This window comes from Herpailurus yagouaroundi, unplaced genomic scaffold, assembly GCF_014898765.1.
Source record: "Herpailurus yagouaroundi ecotype Mexico unplaced genomic scaffold, PumYag 403, whole genome shotgun sequence".
NCBI classification, from domain to species: domain Eukaryota; kingdom Metazoa; phylum Chordata; class Mammalia; order Carnivora; family Felidae; genus Herpailurus; species Herpailurus yagouaroundi.
The window spans coordinates 2,482,837-2,501,447 of record NW_024412620.1 but is presented as its reverse complement, the minus strand read 5'-3'; the positions used below and the strand labels follow the sequence as shown (position 1 = coordinate 2,501,447).

The following is an 18,611-nucleotide window of genomic DNA, read 5'->3' as shown; positions in this document are numbered from 1 at the left end:
TTTTTGAACAGGCACTGCACAAAGATATGAAAAGGTGCTCTGCATCATCAGTCATTAGGAAAATGCAAATTAAAGCCACAGTGAGCCCCTAGAATCGCTGAAATTTAAACAATTGATAACTATCAACTTGACAAAGATATTGAGCAGCTGGACTTTTCATCTGATTTCGGTAGAAGTGTAATGTGTACAACCACAGTATGACATCTTTCGGCAGTATCTATTAAGACTGGCTATGTTCATACTCAACAATTCCACTTATGTAAATATAAACACTATATAGATGTGCATGTATATATATATAAAGATTTGAAAATTTATATTTGCATATATATGGATATTTATTGCATATGCACATGCATAAAGTACCACTGATGTATAAACAGCTGAGTTTACGAATTCATTGTTAAGTTCTTACAATGAAATACATACAACAATTAAAAAAAAAGATCCAATTAATCCATATACAACAACATGGATAAGTCTCCTACATATAACACTCAACAGAAGTTGGACACAAAAGAGTACGTGCTTTTTGATTCCTTTAACAGAAAATTCCAGACGGGGCAAACTAACCCTTGTGATAGAAGCCAGAATAATGGTTATTTGGGAAAGATGAGCACTGAGGAAGAGCACGGGGAAGCTTCTGACGTGCTGTATCTTATTTGAATGCTATTAATGTGGGTGTGTTCACCTTGTAAAGATTCACTGAAGCGAATAATTACTACTGAGCACTTTATATATATGCAGTAATATATAAATATATGGCTTTCAATAAAAAGTCTAGATGGTGTGAAAAAATTGTTGCAAAAAAGACCTTCCAGGGGAGGCGGGCGGGGGGATGGGTTAAGTAGGTGATGGCTATCAAGGAGGGCACTCTTTGTGATGGGCACTGGGTGTTGTATATAAGTGATGAATCACTCAATTCTATTCCTGAAGCTAATATTACACTATATGTTAGCTGGCTGGAATTTAAATAAAAACTTGGAGATTTAAAAAAGGAGAAGAAAAAAAGAACTTCCAGCAACATAAACTATAGGCAATAGGGCTTGATTGGTGAGGTTTTTTTTCGAATATCTAAGGAAGAAATAATGCCTTACAGGGAAACAAATCTATGGAACACAATCAGATGGCTTTATGAGTCTATTGTAAGTTTGATACCAAAACCTCATAAGGACATGAGAAAAATATTTCATTGTTTTTTCTCACGGGAGAAATGAAATGGGAAAAATATTACACGGGATATTTAAGTCATGGGAAAAATATTACAGTCTGATCCCTCTAAAAAACATTAGGAATGGGGTGATAAAAGTGTTCTAGAATGAGTGGTGCTGGTCGCACAACCTTATGAATATACTAAAAATCATTACAGTGTATCCTTTAAAAGAGTAACTTTATGATATGTAAATTATATCTCAAAAACATCTAAAATACATTACAAAAGCACATTAAACAACATACAAAAATTATAAAATATTTTGTCAAGTTGATGTATTCCAAGAATATAAAATTGGAATTCAAAATCAGTTTGTCTTTCAAAAAGAAATTAAAACTATTCATTACATTAAGAGAGTAACGGAGAGGGGCGCCTGGGTGGCTCAGTCAGTTGAGCATCCGACTTCAGCTCAGGTCATGATCTTGCAGCTTGTGGGTTCGAGCCCCGCGTCGGGCTCTGTGCTGACAGCTCAGAGCCTGGAGCCTGTTTTGGATTCTGTGTCTCCCTCTCTCTCTGTCCCAATCCACTCGCATTCTGTCTCTGTCTCTCTCAAAAAGAAATAAACATTAAAAAAAGAGAGAGAGAGAGTAATGGAGAAACAAATATGACTGTTCACTATATGTAGCCAATGTGTTTGGTAAACTTTACGGTTTAATGATAAAGAAAATCCTTAGCAATGAAGAATATTGTAAGGGAATTTTCTTAATCTAAAAGTGGGTATCTACAAAAGCCTACAGTAAATATTGGTTAATGGTGAAATATTTCAATCTTTCCCTTTGAGATGGGGAACAAGACAAAGATACCTTCATCAAGATTTTATTAGGGGTCCTATCTAGTATAAGAAAACAAGAGAGAAGGAAGACAAGAAGGGAGGGAGGAAGGGAGGAAGCAAGTAGGAGAGAAGGAAGGAAGGAAGGAAGGAAGGAAGGAAGGAAGGAAGGAAGGGAGGGAGGGAGGAAAAGCGAGCTGGTTGGTTGCTTGCTTCCAAGTGCTTTGGAGAACTTAAGAGAAAGAAAATGCTCTAAATTCCTGTTCAAGGTCTGGTTCTCAAAGCTTCTCTACCTGCCCTAAAAGAAATGTTTGTAGGGCACCTAGGTGGCTCAGTCAGTTGAGTGTCTGACTCTTGATTTGGGCTAAGGTCATGATCTCAAGGTTGGTGTGATAGAGCCCGCTTCATGCTCTGCGCTGACAGCATTCTTTCTCCCTCTCCCTCTCTCTCTGCTCCTCCCCAGCTCCCACGTTCACCGTCTCTCCTCTCTCTCTCTCCCAAAATAAATAAATAAACTTAAAAAGAAAAAAGAAAAGAAAAACACTTGCATTCCGTAGCCACAGAGCCAAAATTTCTGAAGCACAAATCTAACATCTAATCAATCCCGTGGCTGGATTCCACGACAAATTGAATTCACGACAGGGTCTCTTATGTTAAAGTTTGAGAACTGATTGGAAGGAGGACTCTGAAAATTGGGATGGAGATACGTGGACAGATTTGAGCAAAGCTGAATACCTTGAACCTGGGAGTTCTGCTGAGTCTCCTTTGCTAGGGGAAACAGGCCCTCCTCCCCTGTCTGAGGGGGTCCTCCCTTCTCTAAAGAAACTGTAATGATCCCTCGTGAGGCAGATGCCCTGATAGGATTGCCAGAGAAAATACAGAATGTCCAGTTAAATTTGAATTTCAGAAAAACATTGAAAAAACTCTAAGGGTAAGTATATCCCCAATATCGCAAGGCACATAGTTAGAATACAAAAGTATTTGTTGCTTATTTGAAATTTGAGTTTAGCTGAACATCGTGTATTTTTATTTACTAAATCGGGCAGCCCAAATTTCAGGGACCGCTGATCTTCCTCCGGACCTACCCCTACTACTTCGCATTGTTTCTGGTCCTTAAACCTGATTTAAGTCCTGGCAGACCTGGAAGTACAGGAGGGGGTGGGGAGTACAAGTTATGACCTACAAGAAGGTGCAGAACACCAGAAATGAGACTGTGAATTCAGCGGGTCAGAGTCTGGCCTCTGCTGAACGAAGCTGAAATACCAGAGCTTTTTCGGGATACTATTGAGGAAGCAATTCTATGATTTGGGGTTTACGAATGCCAGAGTGGATTTATGTAGTATCTGTTTGTCAACTCCCCACCAATGTGCACAGGGGTGGGGTGTTGAAAGAGAGAACTTTTAGGGGAGCTTGGGGGGGATCAGTCAGTTGAGCATCCAACTTGGGCTCAGGTCCGGATCTCGCGGTTTGTGGGTTCAAGCCCCGCGTTGGGCTCTGTACTGACAGCTCAGAGCCTGGAGTCTGCTTCCGATTCTGTGTCTCCCGCTCTCTGTGCCCCTCCCAAGCCCATGCTCTGTCTCTCAATAATAAATAAGTGTTAAAAAAATAAAAAAAAAAAAAAGAAAGAAAGAGAGAACATTTATCTTTTCACCCAAGGCTTTGAGTAATACATTCATGCAGAATATTCAGTAACCTTGAAAAACATCTATGGTGCTTATTCTCTGTAGGTTGGGAATGACATTGGGATTTAGTTATGGAATTGTCTTCCCTGAATTTAATGGTGACAGAACGACCTCAGGATGGTAGGCGTCAAGTGGCAGCACTCGAGGGCCAGAGGGCCAGAGACAATTGAAACAGAAATGAGAATGATTTGCCTGTAGAAATCGTTGCTCCTGGCTGATTGATTGTGGAATCTCTAAAACCGAAATAGAAGAATAACAGACTAAAGTGTTATTAGATGGGTAGAAGCAGAAAAGATCTAGGTTTGACTTGAATCACTGAAAAAAAAAAAAAAAGTTATGGTTATTCACCAACCAATGCCCAGACTTGAGAGCCAGTTTATGGACCTAGGGCAGTTTGAATAAATAGGAGACTGGATCTTCTTGAGAAAGCATGCGGCTGCACGGTCAAAATGTATACAAGAAGTTTCCTCCCACTTTCACCAAGGAGGCGGAAAGCCATTCACCAAGGTTTAGATACAGAAAAGGTTACAGATTTAGAAACAGAGATGAAAATACAGGAATAGATATAGGTGTGTTACCTTTAAATTAAGAGATCTAGCCAGAGTACTGTCCTGTCACCTAATTTTTTCACATAAAATATATAATTAACATCTTTACATGTCATGAAGTGCTTTTCCATGACATCTTTTTTTTTTTAATGCTTATTTATTTTTGAGATAGAGAGAGAGAGAAAGAGTTGGGAAGGGGCAGAGAGAGAGGAGACACAGAATCTGAAGCAGGCTCCAGGCTCTGAGCTGTCAGCACAGGGCCCGATGGAGAGGCTCAAACCCACAAACTGTAACATCGTGACCTGAGCTAAAGTCTCAAGCTTAACCAGCTGAACCACCCAGGTGACCCACCCCCTTTTTTTTAATGGCTGAATAATATTCTGGTGCATGGCTGGTATTTCTTCTAACTCTGATTTTATGTTTCTTAGGGAATTCTCCATAGTCATTATTAACATGACTCCTTCCAGTACTTTCCAGACCATGATTTGAAACATTTAGGTTACTTTGACATTTTTGCCATTATAAAGAATGCAACAATGAAACGTTTACAGTGAACTCCTAGTAAAAGTCTGTGTTTGTTTCCCAAGCATAAGTTCTAAGAACTGGCTCAAAATAGATGCCCACTTTTGAGGGTCACAGTACATGGTACCCTTCAAGAGGTTTTGTGTAACTCTAGGTACATGAAAGTGTTGATTCATACACAGCTTCACCAACCTTCGAGAGTAACACTTAAAAAAAAATCTTCACTAATTTGCCAAGCAGAATGATTGTTATACTGGGGGTGGTACAGTCAACATAATTCCAAATTATTTGAAGTAAAAATAAAGTTTGAAGGCTTTTCTGCATTTAAGTCCCCAGATTCAGAAAAAGTACATCCTGGGATAAGGAAACATTTAAGGAAACAGTTGCCAGAAACCCCCTAGGGATTGAGGGACAGAATGCACAAAAGGAATTCAATTAAGATTTTTACAACTCCAGGAGGAGACTTAGAATCCATTGGTGAAGGTAACAGGAAAGAATATCTCAACTCACTTTCACAAGTAGGTGGGTGGTTATCCCAGACGACAGTATTGCCCGAGATGAGGCACATGCTAGAGGGCTGACCAATGAGTCGGTATCTAAAGATAAAGAAGAATGAATGTTATATTCCCTGTTCATTTTCCTACTTATATTGCTACTTACTAGAGATCGCAATCTTGGAGAATTCAGAAGGACAATTTCCATTTGTCATAGTACTATCACTTTCCCAAAGTTTATGTCTTCATTTGGACTTTAAATTTTTTTCTTCATGCCTTCTCAACTAAATGGGCTCTCTCTACTTTAAGCCACGCTTTTGTAGAAACCTACAGTATTTAAGATTCATCAACCTCAAACCAAAGGAAATCCAAACAGAACAACAAAAGTCCAACACTGATTTCATATTTAAAATGGTCAAGGCAGAAATTCTCACTTAGTATGCCACAAACTATTCCAAGCATTCCATAAATGTGGAATATCTCCCCCATTGATAATCTCTTGCAAAACTATAGTAGAATATTACAACCAGGACATTGGCATAGGTATGATCTGCCAATTTGGTTCAAATTTCCTCAGTTTTATTTGTGCTAATTTGTGTGAGGGGTGCATGTGTATTTACATCTATGCAATTTTTTTATACAGACTATTTTTAAGAGGAGTTTCAAGTTTACAGAAATATTGACCAGAAGGTACAGGGATTTATCATATACTCCCTTTCCACACACATGCACAACCTCCCACATTACCAACATCCCCCACCAGAATGGTACAATTTGTTGCAATTGATGAAGCTACGTGGACACATCATTATCATCTCAAGTCCATAGTTTACATCAGGGTTCACTCTTGGTGTTGGACATTCTATGGGCTTGGACAAATGTAAAATGACATGTATCCAAAGAGTCGGACGCTCACCCAATTGAGCCACCCAGGCGCGCCCCCCCCCCACCCCCGTGTTGTTTTAGTTTGCATTTTCCTAATGGCTAATGAAGCTGAATATATGTTCATGTACTTACATCGCATATTCTCTTCAATGACATGTCCATTCATGTCCATTCTGGATTCAATAGTATGCCTCTAAATTTACGTCCTGAAACCTCAGAATCTGACTTTATTTGGAAATAAGTTTGTGGCGGATGTAACAGAGTTAGGATGAGGTCACACTGGATTAGCGGGGGCCCTACTCCAATGACTGGTGTCCTCAAAGGAAGAAGGAAGTTTGGACAAAGAGACACACAGAGGGAAGACAAAGGTAACACATACAGAGGCAAAGTCATGTGAGGCAAAGCCAGACAGAGGCAGAGATGGAGAGATGTGTTTATAGCCAAGTGATACCAAGGACTGCTGGTAACCACCAGAAGCTAGGGGAAAAGCATGGAATAAATTCTTCCTTAGAGTCTCCAGTAGGAACCAACCTGCTTACACCTTGATTTCAGACTTGTTCAAATCCATCCCTAACTTGCTGTGAGTTTTTAACCATGATTTGTTATTGGACTTTGTCAACTGCAATTTCTGGGACCGTTGATATGAGCATATATATTTTCTACTTTGAGCATACAAATTAATATGAGCTTGGGTGGATCAGTCAATTAAGTGTCTGACTCAATTTCAGCTCAGGTCATGATCTCACAGTTCACCAGCTAGAACCCACATCGGGCTCTATGCTAACAGTGTGGAGCCCGCTCGGGATTCTCTCTCTCCTTCTCCCTCTGCCCCTCTTCCGCTCTCTCTCTCTCTCTTAAAATACATACATAAGACACTTCTAAAATATTAAAAATTTTCTCCTCTTTAGCCTGTTAATATAGTTGATTATGTTGATTGACTTTTGAATGTTGAATCTGTCTTGCATACCCGGAGTAGTTTCCACTGTGGTCACTGTAGGCAATTTTTTTAATGCCTTACTGGGTTTGATTTGCTAACATTTTATAGACGGTAAAAAAAACTTCAATAAAGTATTAACAAATCAAACCCAACAGTACATAAAAAGAATCATATACAATAGCCAACTGGGATTTATTCCAGGTATGCGATTAATATTTTTAAAGATATGGAGTTCACAGTTAATAAGTTCTTTTCTTTCGTATTTGGAAAAGGTGTGCTACTTCCTTCTTGCCTCCATATTTTCAGATAGTAAACCCACTGCCATTCAAATTGTGTTCCCCTATAGGTAGTGTGTCCTTTCTCTTTGCTTGCCTTTAAGATTTTTCTCAAGGGAATTTGTAATTACTTATTGAAGCGATTTTATGAAGGCTGCTTTAAAATCTTCGTTAGATAGTTCCAACATCTGACTCATCTTGGCATTGGCATCCTTACTGGTACTGATTATCCCTTCTCAGTCAAGCTGCGATTTCCCTGGTTCTTGATGTGACACGTGATTTTTCTCTTGGATCCTAACACTTGGGATATTGTGTTAAGCGACTCTTGCTCTTAGTGAAATCAAGTTTAGCACGTAACCGCTCTCTTTAGGGTAGTGTGTAGATTCTGGCCTATTTTTGTGGGCTTTAGTTCCAACGACAATTGGATTTTCCAGTCTTGCAGGGCTATTCTGGTCGGCTTCATTCTCCTGGCTCCACATCCCTGCTGACACTGCCTGGGAAGGCGGAAGCGCTTCTCTGACCTGCCTGGTACCACTAGGTGAGGCGTGAGAGATGTTCAACCCTTGCATGGAGAGGAACCTCCCTGGCCTGTTCTCTGGCTATCTGGGGAGGGGGGAGCTCCCCCTTCGTTTTGTGTTGTGGCCACCAGGGGAGGGAAGCCCCTATCTAGGCTGCATTTTGCTGCTGGGTGGAGAACCAGGAGTCATGGGTCTGGGAGGCTCTCTCCTACTGCATGGAGGAGGAGGAAACCCCGAACCTGGTTCCCTTTCTGCTGCTGGGTTGAAGTCTAGGTCTCGCCAACTGGGCTCCGTTGACGCCGTCACCACCGGCAGAAGAGAGCTCACTGCTGCTGGCTGGTGTGCGGCATTAGATAAAGTTGTCATTGGGACTGAAGCCCAGGTTCTACCATTGATACAGCTGCTGGTGACCTGGGGACCTGCTGCTTCTCAGGGCTTCTCCGAGAAGGAGAGATGCTCCCCTGACCCCATCCCTGATTTCCGCTTATGCTGCTAAGCTGGGCAGATTGGACCACTATTGCCATCAACGTGTCTCCCCACCACCTCCCCACTAAGCTTCCCTTTTCCCAGCCCTTTGACCAGAGAACAGGCTTCTCTCTCCCTCTCTTCCTGCCTGCTGAATATTCAGGGTTGCGTTCCTTCCAAGCACCCAGTCTTGGAGATAAAAAGGAAATCCAGGGACCTCACTACGGGGTCACTCTTTACGTTTTATAGTCCTCCAGCCCATCTCCTTTCCACCTTTTGTGGTCCTTTCATGGTTACGTGTTGAACAGTTTCCAGGGTATTTAGCTACATAGAGAGACGCAGAGAAAAGTGAGTCTGCCCATCGTGTCCTGGAACTGGAAGTTCTTGCAATCGACATAAGTTTTAATGCTCTTGGAAGATACGGAAGTATTAAATGTGTATACACCTAATTACATAGCCTCAAATATATAAAACAAAACCCAGAAATACAAGAGGAAATTGGAAAAAAAATTGATAGATCAAGCCTGCTTTAGAAAAGAAACACACTCTGCTCATTTTATGAGGATAAATTGGTTATAAAGCCAGACAAGGACAGCATGAGAATGGGAAATTATGAGGCCTATCATACTTATGAGAATAAAAAGGAAAAAAATCTGAAATAAAATATTATAAAACAGATCTAGCAGTATATAGAAAATATTTATTATACTTCCAGACTGAGTTGGGTTCCTCCAACATTTCAGGTTTAATCTGTTAGCGCAATTCATGACATGCCTTCCTCCTACTTCACTCTTTTGTATTTGGTTATTCAGTTGCCCCAGGCCCAGTTGTTGAAAAGATTCTTCTTTTACCTTTGAACAGTCTTGGTGCCTTGTTGCAAAATAGTTGATGATAAATGTACAGTTTTACTTCTGGATTCCCAATTCTGTTCTATTGATCTGTACATCTGCCCTTATGTCAGTATCACACATTCTTGATTGCTGTAGGTTTATAGTAAGTTTTGAAATTGAGAAGTTCTGCTTTTTCAAGATTTTTTTTTGACTGTATGGGTGCCTTGCACTTCCATAAGAATTTCAGGATCAACTTGTCGATTTCTGCAAAAGGATGCTGGAATTTATAGGGATTGTATTAAATCTGCGGGTCAATTTGGTGAAGTCAATATTCATAATTCTATAATATTCAATACTATTAGAACACTAGCAATATTAAGTCATCCAATCTATGAATATAGAATATATTTCCATTTATGTAGATCCTCTTTCATTTTGTTTTCAAAAATATTTCATAATCTTCAGTGTATAATTTTATACTTCTTTGGTGCAGTTTATTTCTAAGTGATTTTATTTTTTTTGATGTTATTGTAAGTGGAACTGGTTTCTTAATTTCATTCTCATATTGTTTATTGCTAGAGTATAGAAATGCAATTTAATTTTGTGTATTGGTCTGATATCCTGAATCTTGTTGAACTATTTATTAGCTGTAATAGGTTTTGTGTGTGTGTGTGTGTGTGTGTGTGTGTACATTCCTTAGGATTTTCTATACAAAACACATCATTTTCAAACAGTTATTTATTTAAATTTTTTAATGTTTATTTATTTTTGAGAGAGAGAGAGTGAGAGAGCGTGAGCAGGGGAAGGACAGAGAGAGGGGGAGACACAGAATCTGAAGCAGGCTCCAGGCTCTGAGCTGTCAGCACAGAGTCCAATGCGGGGCTCAAACCCATGAACTGTGAGATCATGACCTGAGCTGAAGTCGGATTCTTAACTGACTGAGCCACCCAGGTGCCCCCAAACAGAAACTGTTTTAATCCTTCCTTCCAATTTGGATGCCTTTTGCTTCTTTTTCTTGATTAATTGTCCTGGCTTGAACCTCCAGTACAATGTTGATTAGAAGTGGTAAGAAGTTTTCAATAACTTTTAATCTATATTAAAATTGTGTGTGATGTGTGTGTGTGTGTGTGTGTGTGTGTGTGTGTGTGTGTGTGTTATAAAACTACATTTCTTAGCTGTGGATCATGGTAAGAGAAGTTTGAAAACCACTGTCCTAAGGAAACTTTTGTACATGTGCGCTAGGAGGCATGTGTATTCATATCAGGAATGCTTAGAGTAGCCAAAACAAAACAAAGTAAAACAAACTGTCAGCAATCCAAATATAACAAGCAAGAAAAAATAAATTGTGGCATACCCACATAAGGAAATACTCTCCCAAGTGAAAATGAATTAACCACAACCACATAGATAATTGGCAAAAACAAACTGTTAAATAGAAAAGCCAGTTGAAGAGAAGTACGTAGCGTATCATGCCAGTGACATAAAGCTTAAACTAGGGAAAGCTAAATAGAAACTGACTTGGAGTATGTATGGGAGAAAAGGGGAACAAATGGAAGGGAACGAACCACACAAAATTCGGGATGGTCGCTACTTCCACACAGATGTTGGAGGTAGAAGGGGAATTGGAAAAGGCACATAGGAGGCTTCCAAGGTACTAGCAATGTTTCTTAAGGTAGGTGGTGTATATGCCGAAGTTCATTTTATTGTTATTGCTTATGCTATAGTAAATGTATTTTAAGTGAGCAACAAATAATAAAAACAAAGCAAAAGTTAAGATCTATGGTAAAGCAGTCTCTCTACTTCTCTCCTGAATTGGTTGTCTCCCTTCAGGATAAGCCAAGAATATGCCCACAGCAAGATTTCTGCACTGTGTGCGTTTCTGGAGAGGTGCTCTAACAATTGAAATTTGCCTATCTACCATTCAACTCCATCATCCCAAACAAATCATTCTTTCCCACTTCTCAGTCCAACATCTCTAGTTCTTGGCGCTTTGGGGCAAGAATATATGCATGGATCAACTAATGTTTGTTCCATTTGCTTCTTTAGAGAGCTGGTCCTTCCCATTTAATGAATGTTTCGCTTGGTTTTAGGTACATTAATTGGTTGTGCAGTAGGCATCTTTCCTCTCCACCCCCAGGTTTCTAGCACGGATATAGGTTTTTTCCTATTTTTCCAATATTTGTTTAGTCATTTCAGGCAGAGTTGAATGCCTGGATTCAAGCCACCACTTCTATTTAGAAATCTTATTGCTGGTTTTTTAACCTCTTTTTTAAAAAATTTATTTTGAGAGAGAGAGAGAGAGAGAGAGAGAGAGAGAGAGAGAGCAGGGGAGGGGCAGAGAGAGAGAGGGTGAGAAAGAGAATCTCAAACAGGATTTTCAGCATCAGAGCAGAGCCCAAGGCAGGGCTCGGACTCATGACATCGGGATCATGACCTGAGCCAACACCAAGAGTCAGAAGCTTAACCAACTGAGCCACCCGGGCACCTCTCTTATTGCTATGTTTTTAATAGGCAGGTAGACTTTCTAAGACTATTGCTTAGAGATTGGTGCTACAATTCTGGAACTGTCCTCCCAAACAGTGATGCTTGGCACTAGACTCACCCTTCATTACAAGCATAATTAACAGTTGATCCAAACTTGGTGTCTCCGTTTATGGTCATTCTGCCATTTATGAGTTCTGGAGGAGTTCCACATGATTTACCTATGGGAAAGAAGTAGAATTTGGGGACCGGACATCGAACACTCCAAACTTCTCTTAGTAAGTACATAAGATCCCAACGGGCTGTCCCAACCTTTACTGAAAAGCATTTGTAGTTCCAAGGCTTTTGCCCCCTTGAAGACACTTACAAGACTGCCTTAGGACCAGCCACCCACTAAGCACCACTTTCAAAAAGAGCCTTCCTCCAGATCTACCTCATCCTCATACTGTGCCTCCCAGAAAAATGTAAACTTCCTTATTCCCAAAGTGTTCACTTTGTAATTCAACCAGTGTAAATCAGGGTCTCAAAGTATGGGATTTTCTCCCCGCCTACACTTCTCTTTCCTTTCCCAAGTCACTCGTTACTCAGTTTCAGTGGTGACAACGGGGAACCCCTACTGAATGGAGGTCTTCCCTCAGTCATGCCTTGTGATAGTCATTTCTCATGAATCGAACTTGTAATGAAGGTGTCAGGAAGTCAAAGCAATAGGAAGATAGGACGCAAAGAATAACTCTCACATCTGCAATCCCTTTTAGGCAAACTTCTTAAGTCATATGCATCTTGGTTCCAAAACCTGAACAATTGAACCAGCTCTTATGGACGTTTAACTGACACAGTGGAATTCTCAGTCTAAAGGTACTTACGTTCACATTTGTTTTCAGCACTTGACCAGGTCAAGTTCTCTTGGCAGGTGATACGGAACTGTTTCTTGTAGTAACCAGGGCGGCATATGTAGTTCAAAGATGCCCCAATGGGAAACTCCAACTTCTCAATCGGTTCTGTAGGCCTGGCAAACGGGAGCTGTGCTGGGGCTTTGCAATTACCTGGAGACCAAGACCACAGTGGCATCAGAGTTAATGGAGAAACTTCTACTCTGCTGTCTGTTTTTCTCCAATATGCTTCATGGATGTGATCAAAGAAGAAGAATACTGTAATAATGGTAAAATGATTGCTTCCCTTAGTAGCGATCTTAGATATGAACTTTTTAAATCAGCATCTACTCACTTAGAAAGTCGTTGCTATTTTGAAGGCAATTAAGAGTTAAATATATATATGTGTGTGTGTGTATGTATATATATGTGTGTATATGTATATATATGTGTGTGTATATATATATTTAAATACTAGACTCAGCTATCTCCCCTTCAGGCCTAATAGGTTTAAGTTAAGGTAATAAAAATAATATTTACAGTCAAACAGTATGTAATCAAGAAGAAATATCTGTTGGAAAAATATCATTTTATTCTATGTTTGGAAATCTGTCGGTTTTGTTTTTTCAAATTTTTAATTTTTATTATTTAAAATTTTTTTAAATTTTTACTTATTTTTGGGAGAGGGAGAGCTCCTGTGGGGCAGGGGCAGAGAGAGGGCAACAAACAATCCAAAGGGAATCTGCACTGACAGCAGTGAACCCGATGTGGGGTTCGAACTTGCAAACTGTGAGATCATGACCTGAACTGAAGTTGGTTCATTAAGCTTGTGGTAATTTGTAACAGCAGTAATAAGAAACTAATACAAAATATAATGGTGTATAGTGTTAGGAACTGGATTCATATCGATCTGGACTTGAACTTCTACTTACTACCTGTGAGGCAAAAGTAAAAATGCAAATATGGATAATAGCCCAAATAAAAAAGAATGTATGAATCCTCACTAGAGAAAGCTTGACCTAGCTTCCTTTTCCTCCTTCATTTCCAATCCCTCAAGTTATTTATCCTATTTATCTTATAATAAATAAATTATTTATCCTATTTGTCCTATAATATATTAACGTGAACTCCATAAACTCAAGATCTACTCTAATTTATTAAAAAAAACCTCTTCCGCATAGCTTTACAGTATATTAAATACAATAACTGAAAAGTATTTGGAGTATTCAATTTGATGACTTTTGACACATGTATGCCCCATGAAACTATTACCACAATGGAAATAACAAACACTTCCATCAGGCTCCCTCTAGTTTCCTCACGTCCCTTTGTAATGCATCCATCTCTCCACCTCCTCCTCTAGGTGATCTCTGACTTGCTTCCTCTTACAACAGACTGATTTGACCTTCTAGAATTTCATATAAACCACATCACTCAGTTGGTACTTTTTTTTTTTTTTTCTTTTTGGCCCAGCTTTTTCCGAAAAAGCTTATTTTGAGATTTATCTGGGTTGTTGCATTTTAAAAAAAATTATTTCTTTTTGCTCGGTAATATTCAGTTGTACAAATATACTTAATTTAGTTCATCTCTTTAGCTGCTGGAGGTTATTTGGATTGTTTCCAGTTGTGGGCTATTACAAGTGAAGCCACTGTGAAAATTCTATAGAAGTCTTTGTGTGTGGTCGCATGCTTTCACATCTCTTGAGTAAATACGTAGGGGTAAAATGCTCAGTCGTATGACACATTCGTGTCTAACTTTTTAAGAAACTGCCAAACTGTTTTCCAAAGGAGTTGGAAGTCATTCCAGTTAGTTCATCTTATTGCCAACACTGTATGCTCAATTTTTAACATTTTAGCTATTCTAGTGGGTGTATACAATCATCTCGCTGTGGTTTTGTCTTGGGTGACCCAGTCCACATTGAAATACTCCCAATCCAAACTTTCCATTCAAGGCAGATTGATTTATTCTGTGCTAGAAAAACAATTTACTTATTACTTCCATGCCTCTGTTCAAACATGAACTGTCAACCTGGGGCACACTCTGGTCTCCAGTCTGCAGATTCTACTCTTTTATGAAAAGATCCGCAAATGTCTGCAAATGTTTTATTAAAACACCTTCATCAGTTAAGGAAAAAAAGCATGCATTAAAAAATTTAATGTATTTATATTTAATATTTTAAAATATTTATATATTTTATAATATTAGTATATACTACATATTATATTTGGTATATTATATAATCTAATGTAATATATAATATTATGTATTATATAGTTTGGAATATTATGTTATATATAACATATTAATTTATTATATTATAATATATAATATATACTATATTATACAGATCAATGTATATTATAAATTACTTATAAACTATATATACAAACTATAACAACTTAATACTACACATTAAATTATATTCATATTATACCACTTAATAAATTTCACATGCATATGATGTAATTATATATGTTAATTGTATAACAAATTGTAATGTCATGTTATATATATATATAAATATAACATAATTTATATAAAATTGTTACATAAAAGAACTATATTACATGTATTATATATTAAAATAGTAAATATATTTAAATATATGTGATAATTTTATATTTATAAAACTATATAATATCACATGTTATACATAAATAGAAATTTTAAAATACACGATAGAGATGAAATAAACATTTTAAATGCTTTGCTAATCATGATGACTTAATATGATCATTAATTAATGTCTAAAGGGACAAAATAGTCACAATGAGTTTCTCTGTTCACAAGGTGGATGTTCATTTCAAGTAGTCTTGACATTTTCTCATTTTTTTATTTTGTGAACTTCTGGTCACTTGTGATTAGACTGACAATGTTTCTTCCTCTTAGTGTCTCTGACAAAGAGCTTGGATATGTGTGTGCCTGCGTGTGTCTGTGTGCGCATGTCTGCGTGTGTCCACGCGTGGAAGGGATTGTCTTGTTTGCTTAAGTTGGCCTTACTAGAATTATCTTCATTCTGTTTCTATGTGGAAACACTTCAAAGTTACTTGTGCGATCACAGAGGTTATATTAGATAAAATGAGGTAATATAAACCATAAACCTGCTCATCTGAATACATGTAAACTGAAATAGGTGACAATTCACAGAAAGCCACTGGACTTGCCATCTTTTCTACCTTGCGTCTTTACACAGCGCGGCAACAGAGTGAGATCTGCCCCAAGGACCAGGTGAGGGCGCCAGAGTCCGTCCTGTGCTCCACACTGCCCTAGTACCCTGAGTGTGCTCCTGTGTATGTGAAATAACCATCCGGGTGAATCCGCATGTGCAATTTGGATTCACTCCTTAAATGCTTCGAGCGCCATGCTCCTTGCCCTCTGCCTTCTCTGATCATCAAAGCTGAGATGTCCCCCTTTTGAGTCATGCTGTGGTCTTTAGGCTCTTGTCAGGGAAGGTCCTACTCATGGTTTCTCAGATCTACAGGGGCTTTTCAGGTTACAAAAAACACTGTCACATACACTACCTCATTTGATTTTCACAATAGTCCTCTCATATGGCAGGATGTCGACTATGTTCATTTTGTATGTATGGACACTGAAAGTCAGGGATGTGACTGGCTTGCTGGGCTCCAGACCGACAGATAGTAAGTAGCGGCTGAAAAAAACAGAACCCAGGCCTCCTAATTAAGAAAAGTTCATAAAACTCCACCACACAGCTTCTACATGAATGCACCTTGGAGAAATAGCTCTCTCATAAAGTCCGAAGTGCTGTGCATACTGTCAGCATTCCATAAACATTTTCTTTACCTAAATTCCTTTGGCAAGTAAATTACTAAGCTGTTTCACATTTTCAGGTTATTATGATAACCTTAGTAAATATTTTTTTTTGCAATTAACATTCCAGTAAGAAGAGACACAAATATACTCAAAAGGTTCACAAAAATTTCTACGCATTGACCATAGATTGCTTAATACACTTGGCTTGCTTCTCTTCTAGTAATAAAACTTTTGGCTTTATCACATTTCTTCACCTGGTTGGTTACTTTAGGACGTCTATTAGTAATGACTTCAGTGGAAACTTGGTTTTCCTTTTTCCTTACTCTCTTAGACGGCACAAACAATGAACACACAATGTCTAGCGACAACAGAGAACAAAGTCACTTGGTCAAGAAGAGGCTGGACAAAAATAATTAGGACTCTCATTTCAACGGATAGGTTTTACCAATGAGTCCAAGCAACTAAGACTTCTCAGAAAGCCAAAAATAAGAAGAGAAGGGTTCAAACTGAAAATGTTTACCTATTTAAAAGGAAGGAAGGAAGGGAAGATGCCACCTCAAAATTTCCCATCAGTTATAACAGGCTTTATTTTCTACTAAAACACATGACCACACTGCCACACTGTGAAAACATCTCTACACTTCCCTTCTATCTGCGACTAGTGACACTGAGGGTTCTGGAACTTCGCTGGCTCTTCTAACCCCGTGGGACTTCTTCACACGTTGGCGCTCAATAGGTGCACGTGGTGGTCTGGGGTGTGAGTGGGGCGCATCCGACCAGATGCAAGGCAGTTTACGGTGAAAACTCCACCGGCAGGACTCCTTGTCCAAACACCCTCACGCACAAAGTTCAGAAAGATTGGCTGGAGGAAAGAACTTAAGTGACAGGCTTTGTGTTAGACCCCTGGACACACTTCATGCCATTTAGGTAACAACACCACGAGGTAGAAATCCGGGTTCACACCACACAGAAAAGGAAACGGACTCGGGCAGGTGCAGGAACCTTCCTCACACTTAAGAACTTGCTAGGATTAGAACCCAAGTTGGTCGTATTTCCAGCCCCCCGTTTCTTGGCTGCAATCAGCACTACGCTCCTCTCGCCGGCCTTTGTTAACAGACAGAGGCAGAGAAATTTCCTGCTGCACCTGCTCTGCACCTGCTCGGGACCTGGGCGCTCCCGGGCGCTGGCACAACACAAGCCCCGGCAGAGGGGATCACCCAGAGCCACCAGGGTCCCGGCATGGGCGGGGATCTCAGAGTCCCCCTGCCTTCTCGCCCCACCCAGCGCCCAGCCCCGAGTCTCACCCCAGGCCGCCGGCAGCGTGAGCAGCAGCAGAGCCGCGAGGAGGGCTCCTCCGGAGCGGGAGAGAGGGGGCGCCGGCGGCCCGAGAGGCTGCGGGCTCCTCCGAGAAGAGGCTCCCATCCTCTCCAGGAAGAGGTGCGACCTCGAAGGAAAGCGCAGCAGAGAGCGCAGCGAGGAGATGAGCGGCAACGCGTTCCTTCCCAGCGCTGCGGAGTGTGGAGAGCGCAGCTGGGAGGGGCGGAAAGAAGACTTTGACCGCAGCTTCCCCTTAAGGGGCGAGGGCTTGTTTACTACTAATTTGCATCGTTTCTAACGAGTTTCGCTCCCACGACCACCATCGGGAGCCCTCCGCAGGAGCAAAAGCTGGTGATGATTCGTTTCCTTGATGTCGTCCGCGTGGAGGCTGGGCGGCTCCGGATAAAGGCGGTGGAATCTTGCTGCTCAGCTTTCCAACGCCTCCGCATGACTTTTCCCCTGGTCAAGAATCCGCGTGAATAGGTCAGCAAACGAAATGCCTGCTCCTTGTGTGAAAGCCACCGTTTGGGGCAACACGTACAGTATGTAGGAAATACGAGGAACTGATTCCTTTAAGTTGAATTGAGAGATACCAAGCCACCAGAAAAAAATTTTTTAGCTGACCTAATCAGATTTACATTTTTAACATATAATTGTCTATACGGCAGGGAGACTGGCTTGGAATAAGGCGATAGTGATGGGGCTGACCAGCAAGGAGGTTTTGCCATCATCCAGGTGAGATTTGATGGTGGCCTTGACTGGAGGTAATTAAGAAACTGGAGGCAGAATGAACAGAATTTATTCATGCATTGGATTTTGGTTCCTTCCTTTCTTTAATTTTTTTTTCAACGTTTATTTATTTTTGGGATAGAGAGAGACAGAGCATGAACAGGGGAGGGGCAGAGAGAGAGGGAGACACAGAACGGGAAACAGGCTCCAGGCTCTGAGCCATCAGCCCAGAGCCCGACGCGGGGCTCGAACTCACAGACCGCGAGATCGTGACCTGGCTGAAGTCGGACGCTCAACCGACTG

At 40.2% G+C, this 18,611-nt stretch overlaps 1 protein-coding gene across 1 annotated transcript in view; it reads right to left on the bottom strand.

Moving 5' to 3' along the window:
* Positions 1-18,611, bottom strand: part of CR2 (complement C3d receptor 2) — a 97,744-nt gene that overhangs the window by 40,230 nt on the left and 38,903 nt on the right. The window contains exons 1-4 of the mRNA XM_040463578.1: positions 17,567-17,715; positions 12,483-12,662; positions 11,741-11,840; positions 5,245-5,330 (exon numbers count right to left, since the gene is read on the bottom strand). Of these exons, the coding sequence (XP_040319512.1) occupies positions 5,245-5,330; positions 11,741-11,840; positions 12,483-12,662; positions 17,567-17,684 (484 nt within the window). The 5' untranslated portion in view covers positions 17,685-17,715. Of the gene's footprint in view, positions 1-5,244; positions 5,331-11,740; positions 11,841-12,482; positions 12,663-17,566 lie in introns of the transcript that reaches the window.